At 39.5% G+C, this 16,239-nt stretch overlaps 1 protein-coding gene across 2 annotated transcripts in view; it reads left to right on the forward strand.

The window, feature by feature from the left end:
- Window positions 1–16,239, forward strand: part of ctif (CBP80/20-dependent translation initiation factor) — a 57,279-nt gene that overhangs the window by 12,637 nt on the left and 28,403 nt on the right. For both annotated transcript variants that reach the window (XM_073478577.1, XM_073478576.1), the window contains exons 4-7: window positions 1,119–1,241; window positions 2,176–2,249; window positions 4,438–4,542; window positions 4,656–4,734. In XM_073478577.1, coding sequence (XP_073334678.1) covers window positions 1,119–1,241; window positions 2,176–2,249; window positions 4,438–4,542; window positions 4,656–4,734 — 381 coding nt within the window. The remainder of the gene's footprint in view (window positions 1–1,118; window positions 1,242–2,175; window positions 2,250–4,437; window positions 4,543–4,655; window positions 4,735–16,239) is intronic.

Genomic DNA, 16,239 nt, shown 5'->3' on the forward strand with positions numbered 1-16,239 from the left:
TATTTTGAAGAATTCAAGAGGTGAGTAAACAGATCTACAGCTGCACTGTCTTCTTCTACACTAATCTCTGGTCACTGGAGCGTCACTTTCATTAAAGCGTAGGTTTGCTCCGCTCTCAGTTCTGTATGTTCAGGTTAAGTCTTCTCTTCTCTGTCAGCTGCTCAAGTGAATGATTAGAAGAGACTGCAACACCAGCCTTAAGCCATCACAGCTCGTCAGCTTGCTTGTGGCTGCTGCGGACAAAGTATGTTCCTAATGACTCACATGGGATACTGTGAGGAGTTGGTCAGTAACTGAATAATCCTAAATGAATTATCAGTGTGCTAAACATTAGTGTATGTGTGTGCTCACTGCTCTGTTCTGACTACACACTCGGCAGAGATTTAGAGTGTTATTGCTCTTCTGAGATTTATTGGTGTGATTCAACAGGAAGTGAGTGATGAGGCGGAAACAACATGGGTGAGAGGTTCTGTGAGAACAGAGTGATAAATATGATGGAAGGAAAAAGAGAGACTAGAATTGAAATATCAGTGTTTATATCAATACATCAAATTCATTTTCAGTGCAGCAAAATTAGGGAGCTTGTTTGTAACATTCAGCTTCTGAAAGAATAAAGAATCCAAGACTTGGCAATGAAACAAAACAACCCTCATGGTTTGTCTTCCCTCAAGGTATAAGCGAAACTGAGTCAACTAATAACAGTCAGAAACAATTCAATAAAAACAAAAACAAACATGGGTGCTATTATCTCAGCTCAACATACACATTGTTCAGCAGATTCTGATCAATACGGGTAGTTGTTATGTCGTTAATATGCACACAAAACAAGTGTAACAGCAGGAAAACTAGCCTCCAGTGACGAACAGGAAACCAAACCAGCTCAATTCATTTAGTTAATTGATTAATAGGGAAAATTAAACAATGTTTACACCAATTTTAAACTGCAGTCATTTGCCAAGATGTTCTTAAAAGTGATGGTAAAAAATAACAATGTAGAAGATGTCAAACACTCCAACAGAGAGCCAAGTGTTAACAGTGACCTGTACAGAAAATTAAATACATTGAATTTTGATTAAAACAAAATACTCAGTCAATTTCCTTCACCTTTCTCTCTGCAGGACGAGTGGGAGCACAGCAGTAACGGCAGTACAGGCTCAAGGCCTAGTTCAGGTTCTAGACCAGGATCCGGCTCACGCTCAGGCAGCAGAGGCAGAAACAACCAGTTCAAAGGCCCTGCCAAGGTACAGATACGTGTGTGTGTGTGTGTGTGTGTGTGTGTGTGTGTGTGTGTGTGTGTGTGTGTGTGTGTGTGTGTGTGTGTGTGTGTGTGTGTGTGTGTGTGTGTGTGTGTGTGTGTGTGTGTGTTGTCTGACACGTTTCTCACAGCTTTCCTTCAATGATCACCTCTGAAAGAAATGAAAGGGAACGTCTTGGGAAGACTTTGAGGGACTGACAATCTGGCTGCTTCTGTTTAGTTTCTCTTGCCATGTTCTCACTATGTTGTTCCCTTGGGAGTCTTTAGCCATCTTTAACCAGAAGCACATAAACGTGTCTAATCAAATCTTCACCACCATTAAATGTTAAAGGGGAAGTCCACCAATTGAGTAGCACTATGCAGCCTGTGAAAACAGTAAGCAGTATAATTATCTTCTAAAGCTTTCAAGTGGCTTGGTCTGAAAAAGTCTGAAAAAATAACATTTATTTAACAGCTATTGTGAATGAATGAATTATCAGTATCAGTATGAATTATCACATTTTCTCAGGATTGGCCCTTTTTTAAACTTAACATTTCTGAAGAAATTCACCAGGCAAGGCATTGACAAATGCTATTGAATTGCATTATGGGACGTGTAGGATCTACCGTTTTTGGAGCTTGACCTCTACCAGGAGCTAAAAGTCAGGGTATCTCTGCTGCTTCTCTTTGGACAATTATTTTAAATTTGTCTCTCACAACTTTCTGGAAGTGCAGTACTAAGTTGGTGAAATACTAATACTAATTTCTTTCCAGCTTACTGACTCATCTAGGATTTAAAAGAAAAGAAAAACTTTGTCCAGAGTATTCCCAGTGTTGCACCTCATTTGTAAATGTCAAATACGGGCTCAGTAAGCTAGCTGTGATGTGTTTTGTAGACATACTGAAACTTACTATGTTCCTTTTCCTCATGTGCTGTGTAGAACGGGAACAGAGAAGGCTCCTTTGACATCCTGGGCACTGACATATGGGCTGCAAACACGATGGACTCACACGGGTACGTGTGGCTGTTACATAAACCTCATATGTTGTACTGTCTACTGGGTCTGAATTCCAGTCATAGTTTCTGGAGGGTCATATGACTGATTTAGACACAGTGAGTCTCTTAGCTTTCACCCCTCGCTCTCGTAGTTTGTAACAAACTCTTTTGTATCCTTCAGTTGCTGTTCTCTCTGTCTTTGACTTCCTCTTTTATTTCCCAGCTTTAACAAACCCTGGCATTTATTGCAGGTGTCCACAGGAATAGATGTAAACATGGAATCAGTTAGGGAGATCGCATCACAGCCAGCTCAGACTCCTCATCCCACACTAACTTAAAGTCAAGATTAGAAGCTACACTGCTGAGTGGAGTTTGCGTTGACGATGAGCCATGTATTTTCTGCCAACAGCCACATCTTATATTACATCCAACCACTGGAAGCTCAACTGCTTCTTGTGAAAACATTAAGCCTCCATGCTTGAAATCTTCTTAGCCTTAACAAGTGAGGTTTGTGTGTAAATCCTGAGAAAAATCTTTTTCAACTTCTGTGTGACTAAATGATTTTTCACGTTGACGCAGAAGAAAAAAAAAAGGAACCAAAGGAAATGAGTGAGACATAAATCAATTACGCTGGAGGGAGGACAGGTTGCCATGGTAACAGCTGCACGGCAGCCTCAGTTCCGGCCACGTTGGCACATCTGAGCGCACAGTGAAGGAGCTGGCACAGTAGGATGATGTAAGCAAGTCTCCCGGCGTGCACACAGACAGAGGTGAAGTGTAGTATGGATTGAATGTTGAATGATTATAACAGTTATTGATTGACTTTAATTAGGAGTCTAGTTAAAGCTGTGTGGCCCTTACAGTGAGAGGCTTAGCTGTGGTTTAGAGGCTCAAAACAGAAAAATGTTGTTAGTAGGCTCAGTTTTTACTGAGTTGGTAGTTCAGGCAGTCTTTGTAGGGTTGGTGGTTGGAAGCCCAGCTCTTTTAGTCCATGTGAGGAAGTGTCTTTGAGCAAAACTGCTCCTCGTGGGTACATACAGGTAAAATAGTAGGTGTCTTTGGACAAAGGTGTCAGCCAAATGGATGTAATGTTACCCTTTTTACACAATAAATTCATACCATAAGCATAAAAATATTGCATATTGCTAAAATACTAAAATAAGACTTGTAAGTTTGCTGAACTCCTGAGCCTCTTTTATTATCTTGTTTTTATTGACATTTATGCAATTTGTTAATTGGAGTGAATGAAGTGAAGTCTCGTCAGGATGCCGCTTCTAGTGGTGATGGAGGTCTATTGTAGCATCATGTGGTCAGTGAGTGATAGAACCTTTTACTGAATGTAGCTGCCCCCTCAACACAGCTCACCACAGACCTGACCTGGAATGCATTTCACTTAATTTAAAGCTGGTGAGCAACAAGAACAATTTAATGATAGATGGTTATCTTGCTCTGCTCAAACACTCCATTACCTGCAATCTAATGTAAGACAAGAAGACTGAGGTTGTTAGCAACTAACATACATTTTCAGACATAACCTAGAAATAATTGATTAGACGAGGACCATGCATAAATTTTTCGTACTCACGTTTTCCCTAATCAGTATTCACATGAAGCTATGTCAGTAGGAAAATTAAAGGCCCTAAAAGCCTTTCTGGGGTGGTAGTGACTCAGTGTGTGGGCGATGGGGTTCAACAGGAACGAAGGCTCAAAGGTCGATGTTAGGAACACATCATTTTCTTCCAGCATTTTTGGTTATTGTGCATCATGGAGAGATTTCCCTATTCAGATTTTGGTTTGTGCTCTCCTTACTGGTTTGAAGAGAGACCTGCCCAGTAACAACCAGTTAAAGCAACATGCACTTCCATGAACCAATCGGGATTTAGTAATATTTGGAACAAAATGTGATGGCATTAGCTGTTTGCTTATGTTACAAAGCCACTGTCAATCAAATCTGATTGAACCACACTCAGATAACATGAGTTTTTAAGTATGAAATCCTTGTTTGATGTTTTTTTTCCTCTTTAAATTTGATAAGTGCACAGTTAGAAAAATATTTGGATTGAAACCAAGAGTTTTCTCCTGAGGTTAAGCTATTTTTTAAAAAATGTGGATGCTGTGTTGTTCAACTTTTTTCACTCTTTCCTTGTGCGTAAGCATGGATGCTGTCTGTAATGTCTAATCTGTGTTTTTGTCTGTTTGGTTTCAGAGGTGCTGGTTGGGACGTGCAGCCAGAGAAACTAGACTTCAGCCATTTCCACAGGAAACACATACGAGGAACGCCAAAGCACCTGCCACACATCGACAGAGAGGGGTAAGATCTACAGAATGTGGTTTTATTGATGCTGCCCAGCTCTGTGTTAATATTGTTTTTAGTTTCCCATATTGTCCCTTATCACGTATTGAACCCTGCTTCTTTTGCTTCAGGATGAACAAGAACAAGTTTGAGGAAGATGACGGCATAGACATGAATGACATAGAGAGGTTCCTACCCCATCTGCGCTCTGTAAGTCACAGATTCTTCCCTTTTTTAGATTTTTACTTCAATGTTGATTGTTTTCTTACTCTGATATGTTAACATGCCTTAATGTATATATATTTACTGCAGCAAATGAGTATTTTGTTCAATCAGTTATTATAACAAAAACATTGATCAGACCCAGTGGACTATGACCTGCTGACAGAAGGCCGCTTGCCAAAACAGCAACCTAATACTTTATCAGTTGTTAGAGAGTGACCTCTGTTGGCGTGATAGGCGAATAACAGGTGTAATGAACAGTCAGATCCCTAGATAATCACTAGACTATGAAACAATACTGCAAAAACTCTGATTAGCACTCCTGTTTAAGGAGAAGAATATATTTTTTCTCTGCTAGAGAACAATTATTAGATGTAAGATCAGCCTGAATAGATTGCATCTATGTTATGTAAGTGAGACTGGCTGGTCATAAATGAACCGTTGGTGTCATCTAGTGGTCAGACACTGAAGTTGTAACTCCAACTCTCAAAAGTGCATAAAAATGTTATACTGACCCCTGGTGGTGAAATGTATGTACAACAATCACAGACAGGCACTGAAGCCTCCAGTGAAGTGATGAGGTTAATATATGAGACAGTGGCTGTTTCTCTGTCAGTTTGAGCTCAACTTAAAGGATAGGTACGCACTTTTTACAAGTCTATCTCAAAAGAATACTTTCATATACAGTATATGTGCCTACATAAATATGCAGACTGAGAGAGTTATTAGTTGCTGTAATATTTTGTCATAACGTGAGTCCAATGTAAGCGACTTAGAACAAATAGTAGTTTTTTTGTATAAAAAAGTAAAAAAGAGTATTCTGTTGTTCTGCTTAAGTTAAACGGAGTCTGCGTTTTGCTCAATCAAAAGTATTTTCCAAAGTTACAGTCTTGTCTCCAAGTACTTTTACCTTCAAACTGTACTCAGCTGAAGTATTCAGTACATTTATTTACTGTAAACTTGTTGTGTTGTTGCGTTAAACTGCAGTTTACTGTTAAAAACTTCATGTTTCTCTCAATAGAACATCTCAGTCGTGCTGTAATTAGCTGTTAGCTCCCTTAAAAACACACCACAGCACTCAGTTAACAGATGCTGTCCATCCTTTATGGATTTGCAGTGCCCTCTTGGTTTCATCAGCCCAACATGGAGACCACTGATCAAACTATTTAGAACAAATATCAGATGATAACGATCGGTGGCCAATCAGTCAGACCATTGAAAAAATTTTACTTTATTTAATTAACTCAGACTTGAACAGGCATGCTGAAGGATTGGTTACAGAGTGATTCTCTAGTGTCAACATTTTCCCTCTCTGCTCATATATTTCAAAGTCTGAAGCTAAAGGTATTTCTGAATGTGATGTCTCTGGCGTCAGCAAAGGGAAATAAATCTTTAGAATTAATTTTGCAGCTGTGTATACCATTGCACTCCACAAGGTATTAAGCATTGTGTTTTCCAAGGTGATTTGTGATTCACTTGGGGTGGCAGAGTTCACTCTAGGTCACCGATGTCACCCTCCTCTCTTCCTTCCCTGCCTTCTGAGCCAAAACATCTTCCATCTTTCATAGTGTTTGAGCCACAGTGTCTTCCTCTTTCCTTCCCCTCTTGGCTTCTGAGCCGAGCTGCGTTTCGCCTCCAGTAGCGTTTCAGCCAAGATGGGCCTCGTTGCGCCACCAAAATGGCTTCCTCATTGTATAGTTCCTGAGCCAAGATTTGCAGTTTCCGTTCATTCAGTCAGGGCCAACAGAGAGATGGGGTCAACTGCATTTGTCTGGTGAGCTTGGGATCGGATATGTGTTGGCACTGGGACACAGTAAGGTCAGAGACACAGAGCTGGGGAGTGATTGGCATATTTTCTGTCTTTGTCACACTCTTAGCTGTTTCTGTGACTTTGATTGTCCTTACACAGTCTCTCTTCTACTTTGTGTCTGTGCTTGGTATCAAAAACCTGGCATCTTTCAGTTTCTATCAAAGTCCTGTAAGATGGAGTCATGACTTGGTGATGCCAAACCTCTGATGCCCAGTTGTTGATGAGGCCATCCACTAACAATATCCTACTTGGTCTGATATAAGCCCCCAAAATGATGAGGGGCAATAAAGTTTCCATTTTCCACTCCCAGGGCCAGTAGTTTTAGAGAGACCACACTGTAACATAAAACACTCAAACCACAATCACTGTAAACTTCAGCTGAACTGAAGCAGAGTGGTTTGTAATCAAGAGAAGTAATTTTTTGTGTCATGTCAAATGACAGTTTTAAAGCAAATAGTTAACCAGTATCAACATGAATGCCTTTTAAATCATCAACTAAATCTGAGTCTACTGTAATTTCTTCATTGTTACTGCTTTTTCTATCACATGTGCTCTGTGCAGCGGAGTTATGTAGGAACGTATTAGTATTGGATTGGGACTCTGTGTGGGGAGATACTCTGTGTGGGTAAATGACTCAGATGAGGGCAAGAATCACATGCAAATCACACCAATACAGAATATATCATGGAACTTGTGATATCTGTGAGCGTGTGAGATGGAGAGGAATAGAGGGCAAGTTTGTTTTGTGTTAGAAATTGTATGTATTGTGGTTTACTGCTTTGAATTGATGCTGTGTATGTGTGGCTTTCTGCTGACACTTTCAGTTTTGTTACACACACATGTGGATCCTCCTGACTGTAAGGAACCAGAACAATCTTATAAGGCAGGGGATTTTCATTTGTTCCTTGTGACCAGCTTTCATGTCTTGCTTGTCAGCTCATGGCAGGGGTCTAATGTTATAAAGTAGATTTACTTCTAAGTATTGTACCATTTTGTCTATAGACCACATACAAGAAAGCCGTGTGTCGACCGGCAACCCTTGTTGTTCAGGTGTGAGTTGTTAACAGTTCTACCAAATAGACATTTTCCCACTCAACTTCTCAGACGGTTTCATTTCAATGAAACTGATAAAATAAAATTAAATAAAGCCAGGTGATTGGGGCCTAGAGAGGTCAAAAAATCCAATATTCCATCAAATAAAGATGAAAAGATTTGACACAAGGTTTAAATTTGTCCATCCAAACTTAATTATTTTTTTCTTTTCTGCCCTATTAATCATCTAAAGACCCCTCAGTTTTATTTTGTGACCCGTTGTAAGGGCCCCACCTCTAGCTTGGGTACCACTACTCAACTTTGTAATTTACAAATCGATGCATCAACGAAATGTCAAATTATCAGTCACAGGGGACATTATACATCTTTTAATTTGGATACTTTCAAGTACATTTTGCTGTTAATACTCAAGTGTGAGTTTGATTCCGGGAACTTAACCTGTCATGGAGTATTTTTCCATTTTTGTGTTTGCACCCTTAGTTAAAAAAAGAATTGGAGTGCTTTTCCATCAATGACTCAAGTTCAAAGCATTATTTGTGCATTGCGGATGTTAGGTGTAACAAAGCAAAAACAATAACGCGTCTCTTTTCCTCAGTCATCATCTCCAGCTACTGTACGGCAGAGCTACATCATCCAAAGTCCCCGTCTACGTTCCACACGTCCAGCCAACATTCACTTCCCCTTTCCAGGAGCCAGAATAGACTTACAAATAGCCCTGGGATGTGGAAAACATCTCGTTTATGTGTGTGTGTGTGATGTGTGTGGGTGTGTGAGTGGTGAGAAAGGGCTTCCTCCTCCTGCCCTCAGATTCTGCTGCACCTCTGCCGGCCTCTCTGGAATGTCAACCTGCTCATACAATAACCCTGCATTCATGTCCAGTGTCAGGTTGTAATGACAGAAGCATTCAGAGGTCAGAGAGCAGTACCGGTCTGAATAACTTCAAACAAAGAAACACGATTTATTGTTTTATTGACTAATAATTATAATAACTAATGTTCATTTGTATATTGCTTTGTAAAACCAATGTTATTAAGTATGTTAAAGTTGCGTTGTATAAGAATTTTAGTTGAAAACATGGGAAAAAATAACTAAAATTATCAACAGAATGTAAAGAAATAACAGTTTTAGTTAGCATGCTAACCAGCTAGTGTTGGCCCATCATGGTCCAAAGCTCCTGTGCTAGCCATATGCCATCATATAAGCCATATAAAAACACTAACACTCCCCTGTCACTCTGAACTCTGTCAAGATAACTAGCTGCACGGCTAACTGAGCTAACTGAATAAGCTAACCAATTCTTACATATTGCACTTTTCTACAAAAGGAAAACATTTATAAGATAATAAAGTTAAAAGAAGCAATTTCATTCCAGAGCAAAGGCAATAACAATTTTAACAGTTTTTACAGTTTTTAAATGTCAGTGTTTACAGATATTATTTAGCTGATTGTGTGTCCCTAAAATAACCCTCACAATTTACAGGTTTATCTGTGTCCACCTTTAGTAATGGCCAGTTGAAGTCTCATAAAAACACACAACAACAATTAAATTGTTACAGATATTAAATGAAAACAACAAAATATTAATTTAGCACAATAATACAGTGATTTCTGATTCATTAGCTGCTGTCCTGCTAAAAAGTCAAACTGTATAAAATCACATTTCCCAGTAAAGTGATCTATTTCCTGAAGCCAAATGATCCCATAGAGAAACTCCAGGTGAGAATACAAGCTGGATTCAACAACGTAGACTACGGTTGTCAGTAATTATTTTCATTATCAATTTGACATTAGTCATTGACCTTGGAGAAATTAGAACCAGAGTTTTAGGTTTTTTTTAATGTTTTTGCTTGTAAAATTACTCAAAAAATGCCCTATTACAGTAAATTTCTGTTCATCCACTTATCATTTATTAAGGCCCCATTCAAAGACAACAAATATTAAGTTTCCAGAAAATCCAGAAATTTTAGTGACTTCATTTTTCTCCTGGGAACAGGAGATTTTCATGTCTCTTTACAGTTCCCTCTCTCATGAGATATACTGTACTGTAGCATGGACATTCGATCTCACTCACATGCTGTTCAGCTCATCAACATGATCATGTCAGCATGATCCTCATGTGCATGTGTGTGTACATGTGGGTGTTTCCTGCGCCTACTGAATTTCAAATTATGCCAAAAAATGTTAACTCATCCCCACATGACCAGCTTTTTGTGAGTGCGTGTTAAAGACATGACATTTATTTTGATGAAAATATATCAGAATCATCTTTATGACAAATATCTTCCCATTAATGATTCACACACATCTTCCTAGAGCCATTTGACTAAAGTAGTGTATTTGATCAGAATAGTCTCACCTGTGGGAAATAGAGTGGGTGCTTCTGTTTCTGTACAACTGGTGTGACTGATGTGACCTGATGTTCTTTCCTATGAGGTTATGTGTAACTATAAAAATGCCACATTATGAAAGTACTCAATTACATTAAAATGGCCTCCTTTGAACAATCTGTGTGTAGGATTTTGTGGAAAACATGTAATAGAATACTCATCATTTTGTTTTGGTGTGTTTACTGGAATGGTTTGATCACCAAGCATTAATGATGCCAACACCATTGCTTGTTATCTACTCACCGTAGTGCTATCTTTTGGCTCAGCACATCAAGTGCTTGATCCAGGATGTTGTAATGGAGACAGGTCTCTGTAAAGATGCAGGCACAACAGTCTCTTCCCCATTGCCTGGCCAGCCCCGAGTCCCATTTCGTCTATTTTACTTCCCTGCGACAGGACATCAGCCAGGAGCAGCCTTAACTCCAAGCTGGATTAGCATGACTCCCTGGGGCGATCCGGCTGGACAGGTTGGACGATTGAAAGATGCTGTGTGCAGGGTTCGTCTCAAATCATCCCTTCATTCGATCAATTTATCAATCATCATATAGGATATACTACCTTTTTCCTATTTTAGATGTGCAGTATCAGATTCACCATGTTGTACATTGGATGATATGTGGCATAGATTCTTCATCTTGTTCTTCTTTGTCTTCTTATTCTTCGTCTTCTTCTTCAGCATTTACTCATTTTACACTCTTATTATTCTACTGTGTGTTTTTTTATGTAACTGTCATTTTGAGCATTCTCTGGCACAAGCATTTCCTTCGGGATTAATGTAGTTCTATCCTATTTTAAAGTCCACTGCTCTTGATCTAAAACCTAGACTTCCTTTTCCAATGCTGATGAATGTATTTCTGTCATAGGTTATAGGTTTTTTTAGAATGAAAATGAAAAAAGAACAGATTAACAACAAAAATGTAGGGGCTACTGGACCGCCATTGCCATGTTATATAAGTGGCGCCTGGCTGTAGCTTCATATTTACGACACAGACACAAGAACAAACCCGTTTTCTTAGTGATGGAGTTTTATTTGTGGCTGGATATAAGTACGTATATCCTGCACATTTATGAGTCTGTGTCCATATTAAGAGCATTTTATTTCAAAATGATTTACGGCAAAGACCGGTTTTGCTATCCATGGCGTCAATGACAAAATATCTCCAAGACTGGAGGGCACCAGAGAAGGAACTGAAGGGGGTAGGGTTAGACCAAGTAGAGAGGGAGAGAGCGGCCAGTCATTTAGGAGACATCCGGTCTGTGGTCTGTGAACAAAGCCGTCCAGCAGGGGAACAAAGCAGGAGTCTGGACCTCAGATATTACAGACTGGTTGGCCCCTCTGTCTGGAAGTGTACGTGCCGCAGAGCAGGACTCCGGTAGAGAAGGGACACTGGAGGCGGGTCAGACTTTTTAGGCTGTCTGTCAGCTGTCAGTGTGTCTGCATTCCTTTCACAGTATTTACTCACACACATTCACTGTTCCTGTATGTTTTTCTGCTCACATCAAACACACTCGCCTGTCTTCTGCACGTCTTTTCTATCATCTTTTACCTCGTCTCCCTTTGGTTCTTCCTATTTGCTGTTTCCTTTTTCCTCTTCTCCTCTGACCACCATAGTTACGCTCTGTCCTTCTTTCCTCCTGTCCTCATGTCGTCCTTCACTCCTCCCCTCCATCCTTCAAATGCTGGTGGGCAGCAGAACAATATACAGGGGGTCATGGTGACCGGCAGCCCCCTCCCTGTGGTCTCTTCCTGCTATTGTCCTACTGCTGCTTGGCTCCTGCACTCTATTAACCGCACACATACTGGCTTAATCACCACTGCTCACTGTTGTGCTCGGGCTTCAATCATGGGAGAAACACTGGAGACTTGAGTACATGTTAAAGCAGGATACCTGGGGAAATTTGTGACGAATTCCACAGAGATATTTAATAATAGTCCATGAGTGAGTTATCACATGTGAATTACAGCCAGACTGTGAGCAGACAAACAAGATTAACTAAATGTATTCTGTTAGAAGTGTATAATAACTAAATGCACATTGGAAAACAGTTGACAACTTGATTTTATGCCCCTTTTTAATCAAATAATCAAATGAGAGCCGATAAAAAGAGATTATAATATGAAGCCAAATCGGTTTCTGTGACTTAAAGGAAAAGGTCACAATTCAGTTATTATGTACTCGCCCTCATGCTGATGGAGAGTCAATTGAAGTTTCCTAGTCCACAAAACATTTCTGGAGCTTCACAGCAAAACAGCGCTGCAGCATTCTCCTAAACAACTGGAGTAGATGGAAAAAAATGTAAAAAAAAACAACTGAAAAAAACAAAAAAAATGGCTCCATACAGCTCGTTGGATCTTCAGAAACCTCAAGATCCAAAATAGTTTTATAAAGTTAATATTTACATCCATTTTTAAATTCCAAATCTTCACTGTGGTTGCTAAGCTGAAAGTGCGCACCTCGTCTGAGTGCACAGACATGTGCAGCTCCAGATATGTTTTGTGGACTACGAAACTTCACCTGATTTTCCATGAGCACAGGGTGATTAGAAAATGACTGAATTTTAATTTATGGGATTAGAAAAAGGACGCCTTTGTCGCGCTCACGACATCTAACTGCTGCAGCTCAGTAAAGAGGAGCAGTGTAGAGGAGAGTGAAACATGTTGTTATCGATGTGGACATTTTTGTACAGCTTTAGGGGAAGACAAGATGAGAAGTGTTCCAAGAGGAGGGAAAAAAAACACAACAAATCTTATTAGAGCTATCGAATATTAAATCATCTATCTTTCATCACTACATTTTAGCATTTCCTACCCTCAGGTGTGCATAAACTACAAGTTGGAAACTTCTTTTTAAATATAAAAATGTGAAATCATCAGTTATCTTAACGACCATGAGAAGAAGGTTATCAGTATCGACCGGAAAAACAAAAAAATCCATATTGTGCATCCCTACTCAATTAATGGCAGCAATACAGTACTAAATCAGTTTTTTTTCACTGTAGGGAGCAGGCTAAATGTCCTCAGAGGAATAGTGTTCGTTAAATAGTCGACCTTCACAGATATAATGCAAACCAGACCACACATGCACACACAAAGCAGCAGGCTTGATCCTGCAAAGAAGATAAGGTGACTGTCAATGTAATGCAACACAGAGAGCACATATGATTGAAGTCTTTTTTCATCATTCAGAGAGATAGCGAGAACAGAGCTGTAGGCATGTGAAACCTGCTGCTGCAGCAGTGGTTGTCGCATGATTACATTTCTATAGGGTACTACAGGTTTTTTCCCTCTTTTTCTCTGACACTTTGATCCCACAATGGCTCCATCTCCTCCTGTAGCTAGACCCCCCCGAGCTCTTTGATGTACCTGTCTATCTGTCGGTGCTCTGCTGTGGCCCCGGCCTCAGATCACTTATTAAATGAGACATGGATGTCAGGACCTCACATCTTTGCCTCTTATCACTGATCACCCACCATACCTGACTGTGGCAGCTTTAAATCTCTTCTTTTGGCTGCACAGTAAGTCACATGAAAGACCTAATGTAGCGGATCGTGTAATACGGAGCAAGTCATTCATACAGGGATTTGATAGAAAAACAATTTGAGAAATCCTAAATGTTAACTTGTTATCTGACATGATAGAGATCGACGCATCCAGGATCACAACAGCAGTACGTCAGAGTCAATATTGAAGGGTGTAGCGCTTCCTGTCACTTAATCCTTAAGGGAAAACAGGTCTTATTACAGCCTCCCTATGGTGATTATGAATCATAATATGTCACTTTTAATGATTTTAAATTCGACACAGTGAGCTCAGAAGGATTTTTCTAATGACTTACTTCCCTGAGGTTTAAACTTAGTTCACTAGTCTAAAAGAGAGAAAATAAACTCAGAAGTCAGTCAGAATTGAGCAAAATTTTTGTCTGACGTTGTGTATAAGAGCCATATTAAAACTCACATTCTTCAATAACCAAATCGTATTTTAAATGTCACTGAAATATGTGCCACTTTTTCACAAACTACAAAACATGATCAAAACTCCCAAGTTTACAAATAACATTTTTAAAAAATAATATTCAACATTGCGTGAACGCAGTTGTGTCGCAAATACGTAAATATATCTTAGCAGCGACAGTCAATTAGTTGTAAATGCTCGTTCTTTTTTTATAAAGCAACATTTGACTAGGAAGACGTGAAAAAAATACTACCACTGTTGCATTTTAGCATGATAAGAAACCGTTTTGACCCAAAAAACATTTTGTAGTACACTGAGTTGCCAATTTATTAGATGTACCTTTCACAAATTTAGACAATTATGTGATAATCAGAATCAGACAACTTCTGCCCGACTGGTGTTTCCAAGTGGTATTATTGTTGGCGCTGCTGTCGCAAAAAGAACTGGATCATTTCCTTTTTCCTCAGAGTAGCAACTACCAACAACACGGTACAAAACATGAGTTTATTTATTCATATTGTCTAATAGTGATGTGAAAGCAGGTAGGAATGGTGCCAGGCTGCCAGCCTGACTGAGTTGCCTGCCAGGCTTCACTTTCATGGGAGGTTTTCGTGCCCGGTGGCAGGCGAAATTGCATCGTGAAAGTGAGGTTTGTAGGGAACAATCCAGACACAATTATTCTTCAGCCATTATATTGTGTAATTTACTTCATCGTGGTACATTTAAGCAAATAACTTGAGTTTAACGTTTTTACTTGACAGACTTGAATTGTCTTTTCAGTTTTATTTAATGTTATAATTTCATGAAATTAAACATATTTTATACAGTTACAAAACTCCAACTCACTAATATCTGTACAGTATAACGAACAGAACAGCTGAAGCTAATATGAACACAGAAAACAGAAGTATTATAAATGCCACATCATTCATTCAGACTTGGTAAATGAGCAAACTATCCAAATTATTTCAGCCTGCACATTCCTGCGTCCCTCTCTGTATTTTATGTGCCTGCTATCTTGTATTTACAGTCCCTCTTGCTGTCATACTTGCTCTCTCTCTCCTCTGCTCTCAACAACCTGTCCTGTAATGCCACCCCTGGGGCAGTTTTAAATTTATTGCTTTTGGCCGAAGGCCCTGGAAACATAAATAAGCTGAGAGAAACAATGGACTGACTGAATGAGCATCATACCAGGATTGTTATATACTAGAAGGGACAGGAAGACGTGCACTTGACTTGGCTATGCTATTGCAGAGAAAGTTCTATAATCGTTATTCTCGGTTTCTATTCTTCACATTTCCATCCCCATTCGCTTTTCCTCATTTCCTTACTTCCCTTCCTTGTTACTCATACCCCTTTAAAACTGAAGCAACATCATTGTTATGAATGGATCAACAATGGTATCTGACCCAAGGCAATGACCCCTCTGGCAAAAACCATTGGAAAAATAACAACTTTTTTAGATAATACCGGAGATAAGTCGTAAAATTTGCAGTATGAGTCAAACTTTTGAAAACTAAATCATGTATCGTGCTCAGAGAAGAAATGTTGTTGCTGCCTGGGAGCTACGTGGCGATGTGGAGTGGTTGTAAAAAGGTTACATCCTCTCAGTTAACATCACAGGTAGCCTCTCCCAGTGACCTGTGATTTTCCCTGGAATGCTACGGGGTATGTCAACTTCCTCTCAAGGCCGACGTGCACACCCAAGCACATAATACAATGCACACAAACACACAAACACACACACACACCTCCGTCAGCGTTGTGCAATTTCAACTTGACAGCAAATCAGTTTTTTTGGGGGGGGGGATTGTCGGGTGAGCTGTGACTGCAACTTCAATGTCACAATGATCTCTTTAAACTAAAAATTGCAAACTTCTAGGATAAGCTTTGGTTAAAATGGATGCTTTAGTAAATTAGCCAGAGTCTACGAACTAATCTAAAGTAACATCACCCACTCTATCATTCCCAACCATCTCAAGGATATAAAAACGTGAATGAAAACATTTTCTGACGTTCAGTTTTCTGAAGTTATCCTCATTGGTCTAATGCAGAGCTTCTCCCTCTGTGTTGACAGTTTCAGTCATTTTCATCCTCCATTTTGATTCTGTTCTTCAAACCTCACATGAATCTCATTGTAAAACTGTCTTTTTTTAATTAAGAAAACATCTACATTCATTCCTTTTCTGCTCTCATGACTTTCATCTACTCATTAATCTCCTCTGTGGTCTTAGTTCCCGATCTCCTCCAGATACCTGCTTGGCAATGGCCAATCAAATATGTGCGAACAC

Source organism: Pagrus major, chromosome 12, assembly GCF_040436345.1.
Source record: "Pagrus major chromosome 12, Pma_NU_1.0".
Classification (NCBI taxonomy): domain Eukaryota; kingdom Metazoa; phylum Chordata; class Actinopteri; order Spariformes; family Sparidae; genus Pagrus; species Pagrus major.